General features: G+C 38.8%; 1 protein-coding gene across 3 annotated transcripts; it reads right to left on the bottom strand.

The window, feature by feature from the left end:
- Positions 1-1,645: 1,645 nt before the first annotated feature.
- Positions 1,646-12,706, bottom strand: LOC131349235 (C-type lectin domain family 4 member M-like). 3 transcript variants are annotated; one of them, XR_009204048.1, is made up of 6 exons: positions 12,399-12,705; positions 7,466-7,768; positions 5,949-6,091; positions 5,711-5,817; positions 1,843-2,030; positions 1,646-1,739 (listed from the first exon to the last, which is right to left on the bottom strand). XR_009204048.1 is itself a non-coding variant. In XM_058384759.1 (5 exons), exons 1-5 carry the CDS (start codon positions 12,556-12,558, stop codon positions 2,009-2,011), a joined length of 735 nt encoding a protein of 244 aa, XP_058240742.1. In that variant the 5' UTR covers positions 12,559-12,705; the 3' UTR covers positions 1,659-2,008. The 3 variants fall into 3 exon arrangements, 2 of the variants coding, with proteins under 2 accessions (XP_058240742.1, XP_058240740.1); XM_058384759.1 differs by having other exon boundaries at positions 1,659-2,030; XM_058384757.1 differs by lacking the exons at positions 1,646-1,739; positions 1,843-2,030 and adding an exon at positions 3,362-5,445 and having other exon boundaries at positions 12,399-12,706.
- Positions 12,707-14,308: the final 1,602 nt, after the last annotated feature.

The following is a 14,308-nucleotide window of genomic DNA, read 5'->3' as shown; positions in this document are numbered from 1 at the left end:
CTAGGCCTAAAATAAAAATTAAAATTTCTCACCAGATTTACAAAAGTCATGCTGCCATTAAGTTTATTATCCTGAGATACATGTGTAAAATAATGTTTATTTCTTTACTTGTTTAGAGAAAGAAGCATCTGATACACCTCATAAGCAGGCTTCCCTTTGCAGGAGGTAAGCTCTGTGTGTGTGTGTGTGTGTGTGTGTGTGTGTTTGGACTCTGTATGACCCTCCTGTCCCTCTATCTCTTCTCAGATGCTGTGTAATTTTACATCTTGCCCTCTTCCTCCTCCAGCTGGGTTTTGGTGAGTGTGTCCATATAGTCATTATCTTTTACCAACAACTATTAAAAAATGTCACACTGTACACTAGTTTACCTGATAAACGTGTAATCTAGTGTGTGTGTGTTTGTCAAAAATCATCTGCTCTATGTGTGACTTGTGTGTTGACACATGTGTGTGTTGTGTGTGTTTCTGTGCAGGTTCCTGTTTAGGCTACTTGTGTGTTACTAAATACGTGGCTCAGCATGGAGAGCACTCAATGCAGCACACTGACATAGCGGATCACGCCGCTTTATTTGTAAGTAACATCAGTTCCTTACAATTTACTACATATAGTGTAGGGCATAGTGTTTAGGGTGTAGGGTGTAATGTGTAGGGCATAGTGTTTAGGGTGTAGGGTGTAATGTGTAGGGTGTAGTGTTTAGGGTATAATTTGTAGGGCATAGTGTTTAGGGTGTAGGGTGTATTGTGTAGGGTGTATTGTGTAGGGTGTATTGTGTAGGGTGTAGTGTTTAGGGTGTAAGTAAGTAAGTAAGTATACATAGTGTTTAGGCTATAGGCTGTAATGTGTAGGGCATAGTGTTTAGGGTATAGGCTGTAATGTGTAGGGCATAGTGTTTAGGGTGTAGGGTGTATTGTGTAGGGTGTAGTGTTTAGGGTGTAGGGTGTATTGTGTAGGGCATAGTGTTTAGGGTGTAATTTGTAGGGCATAGTGTTTATAGTGTAGAGTGTAATGTGTAGGGCATAGCATTTAGGGTGTAGGGTGTATTGTGTAGGGTGTAGTGTTTAGGGTGTAGGGTGTAATGTGTAGGGTGTAGTGTTCATGCTGTAAAGTGTAATGTGAAGGGTATAGTGTTTAGGGTGTAATGTGTAGGGCATAGTGTTCATGGTGTCAGAGACTTATAAAACCAAATACTGCAGTCTGTTCGGTGTCAAATTCTGGTGCAAAAACCACGGCCCTGAAACTGTTTTACAGGTAACACACATAGCCACAACTACACGAATTGAATGAATGAATTAATAAGTGTCTGTTTGTGTGCGTGTGTGTGTGTGTGTGTGTCTGTGTGTGTGTGTGTGCGCACAGCCGGAGGTCTACCCCGGTAAATGTTGGGGATTTAAAGGATCTGAAGGGCACCTGGTCATCTCCCTGCTTTATCCTATAAGAATCACCCACGTTACCCTGCAGCACCTGCCCCGAGTGCTTTCTCCCGGCCAACAAATCATGTCCGCACCCAAAGACTTCATAGTTTATGTGAGTCGACACAAACACATATAATAATAATAATAATAATAATAATAATAATAATAATAATAGTAATAATAATAACAATAATAACAATAATAATCATGATATTTTAAACTTTTTATTAAAACACACTACAGGGACTGGACAGCATGAATAATGAAAAAACAACTCTTGGAATATTCACCTATGACCAGAACGGAGAACCGATCCAGACCTTCAAACTTCCGGTGAGAAAGAATGATTTTCACAATTACACAAAAGAAATGACACAATTCTTCATAACAAAAGTGGTAAAATGTGTGAGTGAAGGCAGTAGGGACTCACAGTAAGGTGCACATGATAAAGTGGACTCTGACTTTCAGAACTTCCTGTATGTGTTATACTGTGGCTGGTTGTGTTTTTCAGGACTGTCCCAGTCAGCTGTTTCAGCTGGTGGAGCTGAGGATCCTGAGTAATTGGGGTCACTCTGAATACACCTGTGTTTATCGCTTCAGGCTCCACAGCCAGCCGAGCTGCAAGTGAAAGAGACCAAGAAGGGAAAACAGCAATGAGATGAAATTAAATAGAATGAATATGGCTGGGCAGGTTAACGCGTTATTATCGCGTTATTGTCGCGTTATTGTCGCGTTATTATCGTTATAATAACTCATTAATTAATTAACGCCAACAATTATTTTATCGCGCATTAACACAGTTTTTATTATTTTGTAAATTATTTTAAAAGTCTGTTGCTCATTGGCTCTGAATACACATACAGACAAACCATGGGTGACGGAAGGGGTGGGATCTTGATCCGTATTGGCTTGGGATGAACGTCATCACGCGTCTCAACCAATGAGAGCATTCGGGATGACCGTAAGACTGCTGCGGCGCTCAGAGGAACCGGAGAAGAGATAGAACTGGAGGATAAACAGACATGGAGAAAGGCAACGAACTTTTACATGGACATTTTCGTTTCTAACTTCTTCCAGACGGCCGACAGATAGATAGATAGATAGATAGATAGATAGATAGATAGATAGATAGATAGATAGATAGATAGATAGATAGATAGATAGATAGGTAAGTGGGTAGGCAGATAGATAGATAGATAGATAGATAGATAGATAGATAGATAGATAGATAGATAGATAGATAGATAGAAAGATAGATAGATAGATAGATAGGTGGGTAGGCAGATAGATAGATAGATAGATAGATAGATAGATAGATAGATAGATAGATAGATAGATAGATAGATAGGTAAGTGGGTAGGCAGATAGATAGATAGATAGATAGATAGATAGATAGATAGATAGATAGATAGATAGATAGATAGATAGATAGATAGGTAAGTGGGTAGGCAGATAGATAGATAGATAGATAGATAGATAGATAGATAGATAGATAGATAGATAGATAGATAGATAGATAGATAGATAGATAGGTGGGTGGGTAGGCAGATAGATAGATAGATCTATCTATCTATCTGTCGGCCGTCTGGAAGAAGTTAGAAACGAAAATGTCCATGTAAAAGTTCGTTGCCTTTCTCCATGTCTGTTTATCCTCCAGTTCTATCTCTTCTCCGGTTCCTCTGAGCGCCGCAGCAGTCTTACGGTCATCCCGAATGCTCTCATTGGTTGAGACGCGTGATGACGTTCATCCCAAGCCAATACGGATCAAGATCCCACCCCTTCCGTCACCCATGGTTTGTCTGTATGTGTATTCAGAGCCAATGAGCAACAGACTTTTAAAATAATTTACAAAATAATAAAAACTGCGTTAATGCGCGATAAAATAATTGTTGGCGTTAATTAATTAATGAGTTAACACGATAATAACGCGATAATAACGTGTTATCTTGCCCAGCCCTAATATATATATATTAATAAAATCTTATATTTTAATATAATATAATATACTAAAATGTTATGTTACTACAGTTTGTTATATTTTCACTTTACATTATTATACTATGTGCATCATAAAGGAAGTATTTTGAATTAATAGTGTAGTGTGTGTAGTATTTTCTTGACACACTGTGTGACTTTTAGCGTTACTATAAAAGATTAGTATATTTATGAATGAGTATTCATAAACTCAGCTTGGTGAGTGGAAGGTGGTCAAATTGTACATTTTTATAAACAACATTCACGCTGTCACTCAGTGAGTCGAGCATGTGAAGTGATTCATGACGAGTCACTCAGTGAGTCGAGCATGTGAAGTGATTCATGACGAGTCGCTCAGTGAGTCGAGCATGTGAAGTGATTCATGACGAGCCGCTCAGTGAGTCGAGCATGTGAACTGATTCATGACGAGCCGCTCAGTGAGTCGAGCGTGTGAACTGATTCATGACGAGCCGCTCAGTGAGTCGAGCGTGTGAACTGATTCATGACGAGTCGCTCAGTAAGTCGAGCATTTGGATTGATTCATGATGAGTTGCTCAGTGAGTCGAGCATGTTAAGTGTTTGAAGATGAGTCGCTCAGTGAGTCGAGCGTGTGAACTGATTCATTATGAGTCGCTCAGTGAGTCGAGCATGTGAACTGATTAATGATGAGTCGTTCAGTGAGTCCAGCTTGTGAACTGGTTCATGATGAGTCGCTCAGTCAGTCGAGTGTGTGTGTGTGTGTACGTGTGTGTGTGTGTGTGTGTGTGTGTAGGGTGAATAGGAGGCTACTGCTCTACGTATGTGTGGAAGTTTAATGTGTGTATGTTTTTTATTACTTATTAGGGATAAATAGACATTTAAATTATAAACTTTTATCATTTTTATTCTGGATTTTTATATTCCTGTAAAGCTGCTCTATTCAAATAAAACTGAACTGAATTGAATATGTTTGTCTCTATTTACCTGCTCAGGGACCACAGTAGGAAATGAGCAAATTGCTGTCACTGGTATCTTTGCTCAGTTAATTGTCATTAAATGTCTCATGCACATCCTCACCACTAGAGGGCGACCAAGCTTGTGTTTACGAACTTTATGAAAAAAAAATACTGGGATTTATACAGAAATGTCTGTTCTGACTGAGACTTTATTCCCTTTTGTACTTAGGAGCTTAGCTACTCTATGTTACTCTATGTTTGAAGTATTTTGGGACTGTGTTGTGTTTTTGAGCTCCATTAAACCTTTTAACCCTTCACCTGCCTTCTCACCCTGTATTTGGGTCCACTCTGCAACACGTCACTAACAGCAAGCCTCCATGGGGTTTTCCCTATTCAGGTTATTATATGTGTCCAAACCTCATGGCATCATAGACATCATTAGGGATAACGGGGAATAGGGAACTTCCACCAGCAAAAGTAAAATGAATTTATTATTATTATTATTATTATTCTAAAAAAAATTGCTATAAGATAATTACTATGTTCCAAAATTATTGGTCATCTATTTTTCTTTATTTAAATTAAGCATTTGAAAGATTAGGAACTCCATAAATGTTTCCCTGGAATATAAATATGACTTAACAGAAATTAGATTAAAGAAAAATACATACATGTCTGAAAATACTTCTCATACCTGGACTGTAGAGCTTTGCGTTCTAGAATGATTTTTGCTTTTAAATGATATTTATTGATATAATGATACTGCAACAAGTAGCTCCATATATTACAGTACTCAATAATTGAATGCAGGTATAAGTGAATAAAAATCAATTTTACATCATAGGTAAAGATCATTTTTGTACTTTGTGAGTTTTAAGAATTACATGTAATAAAATAACTTTTAAACACTGCATAGAATAAAACTTGAACTGAAATACTCCATAAATTCAGCTTGATTTGTGAATCATTTTTCTGTACTGTTTCACTTCTAATAACTTTTCTCACAGATCCATATATTCGAAATTGAGCATGGAATGTCATTCCATCCATTATTTATTAGAATACCAAACATCTTTACACAGTCCTCATTACCTACATCATTCGGTTCCCCCATTACCCAATACCTGAAAAGCAGAGATTTAGAAACAGATCAGTTACCTCAAATTCCTCACATCTAATTTAGCTAATTAGCTTCACTAAGATTCTTAATCACTGTTGCAATAATATAAATAGTGTGATGAGAATATAAAAGTGATACCAAATTCTATTATCTTAGCATTTACTTCAACGTTGTATAAAATTATCAGTCAGTTGAAAACCACCTGGTAGTACTCTTTCTTAAATGGTAATGTGCTTGGGAATAAACACAAATCAATACAAGTTTCTTACGGGTCAGTCAGTGGTGTACCATCCACCCATTTCCACTCCCCCTCTTTGTCTCGGTCACTCAGACCAATCCAAGAGTCACTGTTGCGCAACTGTTTTCTGATAAACTCCTGGAATTAAGAAAACAATATACAATATTAAAGTATTTTCTCTCTATGAACTGTCATAACTATAATAAAACAATATGAATACAGAAACTCAGTTCTCTCTCTTACACACACTCCCACACACACACACTCACATGTTCCTCTTTGCTGTTAATGATCACCAGGTCTGCTCCTCTCCCTCTGCAGTTCTGTCTGCTCTCATCCCAGTTTTTCTCCGCAGTAGAGATGTAGTAAATATGGGAGTTAAAATATCGCCACCCATCAGTTAAAAGTGAAACTGATCAAACAGAATAACATATTTATTCAGAATAACATTTAGAGTTTGGACAAAATGTGCCAAATAAATATTTTCTGTATCTGTATTCAGACCTTAGATGCTACTACAGACTCAAGCACAATTCAGAAGTTACAGGTATGACTGTGGGATTGTAACTTATTTATGTGAGAAGGGCATGATGTTTAACAATATTCAATCTACTTTGCTAATAAAGGGTTTCTTGGTTAGTTATCAGTGAAGATCAAAATTGCATTCACTATACATTCATACCAAGAGAGGAGGAGATCATTACGGCATAAGGATCCCACAGGGTGTAAGATTTATTATGTAAGGGAGTAAATTTGAGGGACCAAGGAGAAGCAAATAAATAACCTCCTGTACAGTATGTGCTAACCGAAATGAGCCAATGAAGCAGCCATCTGCAAGATTTTGGTGTGTCATTCCATCCAATTTGTGCCGCCACTGTCTGGAATTTCTTGGGGTAGTCCACAGCTGAGTTGAAGTACTGCCACAGTTGGAGTAACTGTACTGACACCACCTTTCCTTCTTCTGGGCACTCAAATACCTCCCTGATGAGCTGGGAAAAGTGTAAGAAGGAAGTGCACACCTGTGAATTGTTGTCCCAGACCACTGATACCCAATCCAGGGCCTTTCTGATAAGTAGGGACATCATGAAGGTTGGTCTGTAAAGAATTTTTCACCCTGCCACAGGAAGGCCCTACCTGTGGGAAGACCTTGCAGGGCCTGCATCAGGAGGGTGTTCATGGCATGTAGTGCCATGAGTTGTCTGCAGTAGGTCACAAGCACTTCGTCTTGGTGTGTGATGAAGTATTCTCTAAGGAAGCATCAGGGAAATGCTGACAATACTTCACATTAAACAATAATGCAAGCTCGATTTAAATGTGCGCAAACCAGGGAGTGATCCATGTGACCTGAAAGCGCTCAGTACTCTGGTGAGGGTTCCCTCTGGTGGTTTGGAGGTAGAAGTACTGGTGTCACTGTAAGCTTACTGAAACAATTTTTTTGGCCAGACAGTGTACATAAAACAGAATCCAGAATAGAACTTTGAGCTAGAGTGCTGGAAAGATCCTGCATCCTTAGCTGAAGCAGACAGTAAATAAAATTTGCTCTCAATATATACTCTGAATGTTTGCCAGAAAATAATTGTGAAAGTGTAGAATATCGAAAGCTGCCATGCTGGGCTACAAGTGTGCTTGTTGAAATAAATAATGTAATTCACTGCCACTGAGTAAAAATTTACAGCTGGGAATTAGGATGAGGTTAGAAACGACAAACCTGTAAAAGTATTAACTGTACATAATCCTTGGGCTCTGGCATTTTTTATTCATAGATTCTGTTACAAAATGTACTCACCAAAATTATTCGATTTCTTCTGAAATTCATCGTTTTTCTCAAGTAGCTGGATTCTCTCATTAGTCAGGGTGTTGCAACTGGCCTGTAAATGGTTTCTCTCTGTAATCAGGTTGTTGTAACTGGCCTGTAACTGGTCTCTCTCTATAGTCAGGGTATCGTAACTGGTCTCCAGCTTTGCTTTTTCTCTACTAAGGATGCTGAATTTGATCCACAGCACGGTGATGGTAGTCAGCAGGAGAAAACACAGCAGCAGCAAACACACTGAAGTCAGTCTGTAACATTTCCTCTCTGCAGGGTTGAGTCCTACAACAACAGAAAATAATTAATGTAATCATTTTCATCAGCTGTTCAGGATTCAACCTGAGAATAATTATGATGGTACACCAGCAAATACATACCACCATCATGGTGTAAATTGCAGATTTTGGTAAAGTAAATAGTTTATATATACAGTTGAAGTCAGAGGGTTAGAAAGCCAAACACATTTAAACACATTTCCAGACACAATTCCTGAAATTAAGCATGGAGAACATTAACTATCTTGAATAACTATTAAAGATAACTATTTCAATAGTTATTTACCATCAAGATAACTATTTCATTTTAAGAATGTGAAACATCAGAACAAGAAAGAGAATTCCCATTCTTGTTGAGAAAATGATTTATTTTAGTTTTTAATTCTTTCATCACATTCTCAGTGGATCAGATACCTACATACTTGGTTAGCATTTGGTAGTATTGCCTTTAAATAGTTTCATTTGGGTGAAACTTCTCACAATAGGTTGCTGGAATTTTTGCCCATTCCTGTAGACAGAAATGCTGTAACTGCGTTCTGCTCACAAATTTTCTATAGGATTGAATTCAGGGCTTTGTACTGATCACACCAATACCTTGACTTTGTTGCAATTAAGCCATTTTCCCATGACTTTGCAGGTATTCTCAGGTCATTGTCCATTTAGAAGACACATTTTTGATCAAGTTTTTTTTTTTATTGCATTTTTTGGGAATTACAGGAATCATTTAAAATAATAGTAATAATAATAATACATAACAATACACAAACAAAATAAAAACAGCAGAATACAGAGGAAGGGATATCACAGACATTATAAATGGAATATATAACTGAAATGGAAATAAATAAATAAATAAATAAATAAATAAATAAAAAGTGGGGGAGGGGTTACTTAACTACACCGCTATCCCCTCAATGCTAGATTTTTTATTCTCAGGGATAACATATTGTTACATCACCCACAGTTCTGGTCCACCAGAGCGAACCCTCACCCAAATATTAGCACTTCTGGAACTTCTGGTTTACTGAGGTTCACTTCTGGTTTTCACTTCCACATCTATGGACATTTAGTGTGCATGCCGTGAATCAACGCAAAGTATCGTTAGCTGTTTGTTTTGCCATCATTTCTCTGCCATTGTGTATGACCGTTTGCACTATTTTTGAATTAATTGCCTTTTGTCTTTGCCCTTACTGGATATGGTTGCCATGCTGACTGTGTTTCACTGTGTATGACCTTTTGCTCTGTTTTTTTAGATTTATTGCTCTTGTCTTAGCCCTTGTTGGACTTGTTAGCCATGACGACTGTGTTTTCTGATTTTTGGACTTTATTCCTTTTCTGTCAACCTGCTTTCTGCCTTGCTGTTTTGTGGGATTATCTTGGTGTATTTATTCAAGTTGCTATCAACACCACCAATGGATTCAGCCAATCCTTTGTTACACATGTTCTGCCTCTACACCTAGATATTTAAGGAAGGGGTCCCAAATCTATGAAACGTCTATGAAATCCTATGAAACTTAAAGGGTTTGTCTCTTAGCACTGGGAAGTGGGCTTTGTTAGGGACAAAGAAGAGCAAGAGCTGAGTACCTTTAAACCATAAGGGAGTTCCTGTATAAGGTCCAGTAGGCAGATTCTAGGTCCTAACTGCAGAGGGCAGGAGAAAATCTTCTCCAATTTCAAGAAAACACCTGACCAGAACTTTTGTTCTTTGAAACACTCCCAAAAGCAGTGTATGAGAGTTCCCCCTTGCATTTATTGCAGAATCTGGATAAATTGAGGTTCATTTTGTGCATGCGTACTGGAGTAATATCAAAGTCAAAGTCAAAGAAGCTTTATTGTCACTTCAATCATATATAGCTGATGCAGTACACAGTGAAGTGAAACAACGTTCCTCCTAGACCAGAGGTGCTACACATAACAAAGTCAAGACAAAGTACAGTGATGCAGACAAACATAGAGCTAAACATAGAGATAAAACTAAATTATACTTAAGGTGCAATAAATAAACTAGACATACAACAGAAGTGCACAGGATGACAAGACAAACAACATATAGACCGACTTTTGTGCAGATAGCAGTGTATACAGTGAGTGCAAATAAGAAATTGACATTTTGTGCAAAGAACAGTGTATACAGTGAATGCAAATATTAAAGTGACACATGGATTAACATAAAAAAAAAAGTAAAGTGCAATGTAAAGTGACATGTGCGTGCAAACAGGACAATTTAGTGCGTGTGCGTGTCTGTGTCCAGCACAGTTCAGTTCTTCTTGGAACACAGTTCTCAGCTTTTGTGCATGTGTGTTATGTATGTGTGTGAGAGTACGTGTCCAGCACAGTTCAGTTCTCCTGTTGAGGCCAGATCTTGATATGTAACCTGTGCAATATTTTAAACTGTATTTCCCAGGATGCATTATCTGCTAAACAAGAGGATCTTTGCTCTCCAATCTGCTTCATGTATTTCCTCCGCAATATCCATTTTCCCACAAACCTTGTCCTTGTGTCAACTTATATTGTAAAAACGACTAAGTGCTGACCGGGAAGATAACAGTTTTTTCAACTGTACCTCCAATGTAGACAGACCAATATCACTTGGGTGATCCTTTAGTTTTTTGACACAAAACTGTTTAATTAGTGATAAGTAAAAAAAAAAGTGTTTCTTATCAGTATTATACTTTATAATAATCTGGTCAAAGGTCATAAACGTATCATTTTACATCACATCACCTATGAAACAAATCCCTTGTTTCTTCCAGATTGATAGCGCCTCATTCAGTCCAGGGGGGAAATCTGGGTTGTTGTGTATAGGTGTTAATGGTGAAAGATGTTTTGTGCTCACGCAGCTTGTAAATTGCACACTTTATACTGAAAATTGTGAAGCTTCAGGATCATAGAGCAGGATCACCTGGAGCAGTTTGGTGCATGGGGATTGGCTGCGGGTTTTCTATTTTGAGTTGTCCATGTTGTAATATTCAAGCTGTTTGAATATAGATTCATATTGAGTGTTATATATGTTATGCATATAGACTCTAGGGGGCAGTGGGTGAAAAAGTAGGTCATGTTGATATGTGAAAACAGGCATTTATTCCCCACAAGTTCGGGTGCCAGGGTGCTGAATTAACATTAGAGAAAGCAATTGACATTGCCAGATCGCATGAGATGTGTAAGCCCAGAGTGGAAGCACGAATGCTGAGCAGGAGCAACAAGTGCACAGGATAAGAAAGCATGCAAGAATGTGACAGAGCAGTCAGAACAACAAAAAACGAACAACGTGCAGGCGGAACGCCTCAATTCATGCGAATACTGTGGGAAAGAAAACAAAAGAAGGGAAACGTGTCCAACAAAACGAAACCAGGTGTGCTACATGTGGCAAAGGTTTGCAGGTCCAAATCCAAGTAAGTGCATTCTATAAGTAAAAACAGAACTCCAGATCGATATGCTGATGTGAGTAGTGAATTCTTTATTGACACAGTCACAAACGAAAACGCATTTACACCATCAGAGCAAGCATTTGCTGAAGTCAAGATAGGAGAATATGGCTCAATTTTAAACTAGACACAGGTGCTCAGATTAATGTAATTCCTGCAAGATCAACAAATTCCTCTACACTCCGGTGGCAAAATTCGGGCTCGACCCCTATTGACCCCTAGCGACGCCCCTGGCCCAGTGTCTTCACAGCCCTCAATCCCTGCGCACTCTCACTCAGAGCCGTTTCTCCTGCAGGTTAATTACAAGAGCCGTGTTCCAATCTGCAAGAGATTCCCTTCGGAGTAAACTACACAGGGAGCAGGATGCACACTTTAAAGTGCACTGTGACACGGGCCCGAGAAATCGGCAATCCATTGCTCTTCCTGTAATAGCCCCAGTGGCGGGCCGCGCATTTCACACCTCGGCCTTCACTGGTGTCCTTCCTGAAATAATCCACCTCTATACCATCATTATGACGCCACGGCAACAGATACTAATCAATCGTTAAATAACAAAGTAAAAAAGAAATTAGACTACAGTATTTCACACCTCACAAGGAATAGTCAATTTTATTACGGTTACTTTTCTCAATAAAGTCATTCTTGATGCCGTATGCAGCATCAACTGCAATCTCCGGAGGACGCAGCATCCGAAATGAGACACAGCGAATATAGAAACACTGTATAACAGGGCGTTGTGTCACAGGATCTTGTAGACACATGAATTTTTTCAGCCTGCATTTTAATACTTGAATTTTTTCATCCTGAATTTCTGAGGTTGAAAAATAATGAAGATTTTTTGTAAATGCTGTAAGGATTTTTTTTTTATTTTATTCAGATCAAATTTCAAAGCAGTAAAATTCAAACTTCTTTTCTGTGAGTTTTTATTCAGTTCATGTGATTCAATATGCTGTTTTGCTTTCAGGAATTTTAGCACTATTATACTTCCATAATAGTCTGAGATATTAAACAGTAAGTAAGTTTCATTAAATAAAACTTGCCAATCACTGCCAGAGAGGCAGAGAGAAAAAAGGAGGGAAGAAAAAGAAGAGAGAGGTAAATATACAACTATTAATGCTAGAGCTAACCTAACCTAATGTTACTGGATGGTTAGATTTTCGAGTTAAGGAGATCAGTACATACACATATAGCTGAGTGTGAATGTTTTTTTACCTGAGCTCTCAGACTGCTTGAAGCTTCCAGTCTTCTGGGTCTGCAAGTTGTCTTCATCCACATAAACATCTTCATATGATTGCTTGCTGTCACTAGAATTCGTTCTATTGTCTGCTGCAACTGCAACTGTATTTGCATAAATCTCCTCACTCATCTCCATTCTTCTCTTTACAGCAGGTCTGATCTTTCACTGCTCTAGTTATCAGTCCTTATAAACAAATTTGTACCAGCATAGAATTGTCTTAAACTACATTCAGAGCGGCAGTCAATGTGGGTGTGAAACTGACACTCACTGAGACTCTTCAAGAAGGAAGGCTATAATGCAGAGGTGTCATATGTCCTTACATAGTCATGAAAGTCATTGGCGCTATATTCTAGTCTTCATCTGCATTAGGCCTCGCCTCCTTCTCTGTTTTTACTCTGTGCTCGTTGGTGGTTCACTTATTTTGCGCAGGTTCCCATTGTTTCAGAACTAACGAGATAAGTTCAAAACCAAACAAAGTAGTATTTTTAATCAAAAGATTAATAAATTAATAATAAATATAAATAAATAATTAATTAAAAAATGTCACGTGATGTCCAGTTTAGGCTTACTCAGCTGTTCATTTTACAAAAAGGGGAAAAGGGTTGGGAAGTGTGTAGCATTGTATCCTCACAACCAGAGGGTCTCCATTTCTGAGCTTGGGTCATTATCTGTGTGGAGTTTCTGCACATGCTCACTTGGGTGTGTGTGCGTATGTGTGTGTGTGTGCGTATGTGTGTGTGTGTGTGTGTGTGTGTGGACCGCATGACCCTCCTGTTCCTCCATCTCTGCCCAGATGCTGTGTGTATAGTCATTATCTTTTTTCCATCAGTTATTAAAAACTGACACACTATACACTAGTTTACCTGATAGATGTGTAACAAAAATAACAATAATTAACATGATATTTTACGTTTGATTACACACCCTACAGGGACTGAACAGCAGTAACCTAAAAATCCTAGAACAACTCATCCAAAGCATGTGAACTGATTCATGATGACTTGCTCAGTGAGTCGAGCAATTGAGGTGATTCTTGACGAGTCACTCAGTGAGTTGAGCATTTGAAGTGATTCTTGATGAGTCGCTCGGTGAGTCGAGCATTTGAAGTGATTCTTGATGAGTCGCTCAGTGAGACGAGCATGTGAACTAATTCATGACGAGTCGTTCAGTGAGTCGAGCATGTGAACGGATTCATGACGAGTCGCTCAGTGAGTCGAGCATGTGAACTGATTCATGATGAGTGGCTCAGTGAGTCGAGCATGTGAATTGATTCATTCGGAGTCACTCAGTGAGTCTAGCATGTGAAATGTATATGATGAGTTGAAGTGATTCTTGATGAGTCCCTCAGTGAGTATGTGAACTGATTCATGACAATCTGCTCAGTGAGTCGAGCATTTGAGGAGATTCTTGACGAGTCGCTCAGTGAGTCGAGCATTTGAAGTGGTTCATGATGAGTCACTCAGTGAGTCGAGCATGTGAACTGATTCATGACGAGTCGCTCAGTGAGTCGAGCATGCGATCTGATTCATGAAGAGTCACTCAGTGAGTCGAGCATGCGAACTGATTCATGATGAGTCACTCAGTGAGTCGAGCATGTGAAATGTATATGATGAGTCGCTCTGTGAGTTGAGCATTTGAAGTGATTCTTAATGGGTTGCTCAGTGAGTCGAGCATGTGAACTAATTCATGACGAGTCGCTCAGTGAGTCGAGCATGTGAACTGATTCATGACGAGTCGCTCAGTGAGTCGAGCATGTGAACTGATTCATGATGAGTTGCTCAGTGAGTCGAGCATGTGAACTGATTCATGATGAGTTGCTCAGTGAGTCGAGCATGTGAACTGATTCATGACGAGTCGCTCAGTGAGTCGAGCATGTGAATTGATT

This window comes from Hemibagrus wyckioides, linkage group LG29, assembly GCF_019097595.1.
Source record: "Hemibagrus wyckioides isolate EC202008001 linkage group LG29, SWU_Hwy_1.0, whole genome shotgun sequence".
Taxonomy (NCBI): domain Eukaryota; kingdom Metazoa; phylum Chordata; class Actinopteri; order Siluriformes; family Bagridae; genus Hemibagrus; species Hemibagrus wyckioides.
This window is presented reverse-complemented; position numbering and strand designations above follow the sequence as displayed.